Source organism: Coregonus clupeaformis, unplaced genomic scaffold (assembly GCF_020615455.1).
Source record: "Coregonus clupeaformis isolate EN_2021a unplaced genomic scaffold, ASM2061545v1 scaf1721, whole genome shotgun sequence".
In the NCBI taxonomy this organism is placed as follows: Eukaryota; Metazoa; Chordata; class Actinopteri; order Salmoniformes; family Salmonidae; genus Coregonus; species Coregonus clupeaformis.
The window spans coordinates 65,001-67,500 of NW_025535175.1; the positions used below are offsets into that span (position 1 = coordinate 65,001).

At 49.5% G+C, this 2,500-nt stretch overlaps 1 protein-coding gene across 1 annotated transcript in view; it reads left to right on the forward strand.

Annotated features, from left to right (window-relative positions):
• Positions 1–1,735: 1,735 nt before the first annotated feature.
• Positions 1,736–2,500, forward strand: part of LOC121560650 (histone H1-like) — a 766-nt gene continuing 1 nt past the window's right edge. The window contains exon 1 of the mRNA XM_041873574.2: positions 1,736–2,500. This exon is cut by the window's right edge and continues 1 nt beyond it. Coding sequence (XP_041729508.2) covers positions 1,811–2,434 — 624 coding nt within the window. The 5' untranslated portion in view covers positions 1,736–1,810 and the 3' untranslated portion in view covers positions 2,435–2,500.

Sequence of the window (2,500 nt, forward strand, 5' to 3'; positions counted from 1 at the left end):
CCCACAGACACAAAGACCGAGGCGAGTCACGCTGCGGAGTCAAGCAGGTGAACAATATATTAGTAGAGACAGCCAACCTACCTACCTACCAGAAGACAACACACAATCTCACTGTGTAGAAATTAGGGGTGTAACGATCCATCTACTACATCGATGTATCGATTTATATTCATATGATCCAACTACATCGATCTGTGCTCGGCGAGTTGGCCTTTTGGACAACATATATCGATCTAACATCGTTTTAAAATGTAATAAATCGATTGTATCGATACTAGGAAATAACCCATTGGATTTAAGCACGTCAGACTTTATATGCAGGGGTGCACATAACTGGTACGCAGATACGCAAGCGCGACAAAAATCAGGAATGCGTAATGCCACTTGTGTTACTACGCGCCTTTGCGTACTTGACCGATCTTCTCATCTAACCTTACACATGACATGTTGCTTGTCAACTACTGTCAGGGATGTCCAAAAAGCAACAGACATTAAGCAGCTTCTTTGGCGTTTCGCCACCTACAAAGAAACGTAGGTATCTACAACGTAGGTTGTGCCAAAACTCCAGCAACATGCTGCGATTGGAGACTCCCTTGTGCACATTCTGTAGAATTGCGCGAAATCAGCTGATCGCAACGTTCCTTACTGTGAGACATTTCATCGCTCTGTGGTCAAGCTGCTGCAGTTTTATTTACAAAAAGGTGGAGCAAAAAAAACTGCTGCACTGAATAAAGCTATGTGAAGAAAATGGGATCTCCTTTGTGGAACTGGGTAAGTTTCATAATACCAGATGGTCTGCATGGAGGCATGAAACACTGTTAAAAATATCAAGACTATTGCCAGCCATTAAAATGCAACTGGTTACCAGGTATTTATTTCAGTCACACTGGTTGAATTTTTGGCTAAAAGGTTACTGAATCGATTTCAAGTCACTGAATCGTTTCGGATCGTATCGTTCTAAATTAACCAATATCGTCCTTGAATCGTATCGACAACCACGAATCGTGATACAAATCGAATCGTTGTTAAAACGAATCGTTACACCCCTAGTAGAAATAGTAGGCTACAAATACAACAACAACAACACTCACACTGCCAGTGCACAAAAAGTACTAATACAATAACACACACACACACACACACACACACAGTGCAAGTAAGCATGTCGTAGGACTGTTTATACCATGTGGATCCTGTACATACGACGAATACAACCTGAAACTTGAGGTACAACACTAGTCTCAGCCAGGCCTCACAGGTGCATGTGTTTTAAGGTCCCCAAAAGAGCGCTTCTTTAAAACACCCCTGACCCCATCAGGGGACCCCAAACAATTTGATTCCCTTGCCAGACATCTCGGCTCACTACACAACAAGTGCTGCTCGCAATCGGATGCACTTTTAGGCCATTTAGGAGACAAATAGCACAGGTAAACCAGTGCGCACCGCTCCACCCGACAGTCGAACGGTGAGGTTTTGAGCGAGTCGCAACAAAATGCACGGCCCTTCCGCGGGCCACATGACTTTATTCTGAACGGAGACAAGTCTGCTCGCTGGGCCGTTCGCTTTTGGACCAAAAACACGGCTCCGTCGGTGACTTTTGGGCCGATATAGGCGAACAGAAAACACAAGTGAAAGTGCATTTGGCCAGCCCAGAGAAGCCGAGCTGGGTGCCTTGAGTCTACATGGTTCTCATGTCGCGTTTAAGGCCAGCCCCCTGCTCCGTGTGGAGCTTCAATAGCGCAGAGCAGCGTCTACAGCAAACTTCTCCTCGCAGACCGTGTGTGTGTACCGGACCAAACGACAGACAGACATGGCAGAAGTCGCACCAGCAGCCGCAGCAGCCGCGCCGGCCAAGGCACCCAAGAAGAAGGCAGCAGCCAAGCCCAAGAAAGCGGGACCCAGCGTAGGAGAGCTCATCGTCAAGGCTGTGACCGCTTCCAAGGAGAGGAGCGGCGTGTCCCTGGCCGCGCTCAAGAAGACGCTGGCGGCAGGCGGCTACGACGTGGAGAAGAACAACTCCCGCGTCAAGATCGCAGTCAAAAGCCTCGTCACCAAGGGCACCCTGGTCCAGACCAAGGGCACCGGTGCATCCGGCTCCTTCAAGCTCAACAAGAAAGCTGTCGAGGCGAAGAGGCCCGCCAAGAAAGCCGCAGTCCCCAAAGTAAAGAAGGTGGCCGCCAAGAAGCCCGCCGCGGCGAAGAAGCCCAAGAAGGTATTAGCCAAGAAGGCCGTCGCCGCAAAGAAGTCCCCCAAGAAGGCCAAGAAGCCCGCTACACCCAAAAAGGCCGCCAAGAGCCCCAAGAAGGTGAAGAAGCCCGCCGCAGCGGCCAAGAAGGCGGCAAAGAGCCCCAAGAAGGCTACAAAGGCAGCCAAGCCCAAAGCCGCCAAGCCCAAGGCAGCCAAGGCCAAGAAGGCAGCCCCCAAGAAGAAGTAAACCTATTACAAACAGTGTTCTACTCGACACATGTTGTACCACAAAAGGCTCTTTTAAGAGCCACCC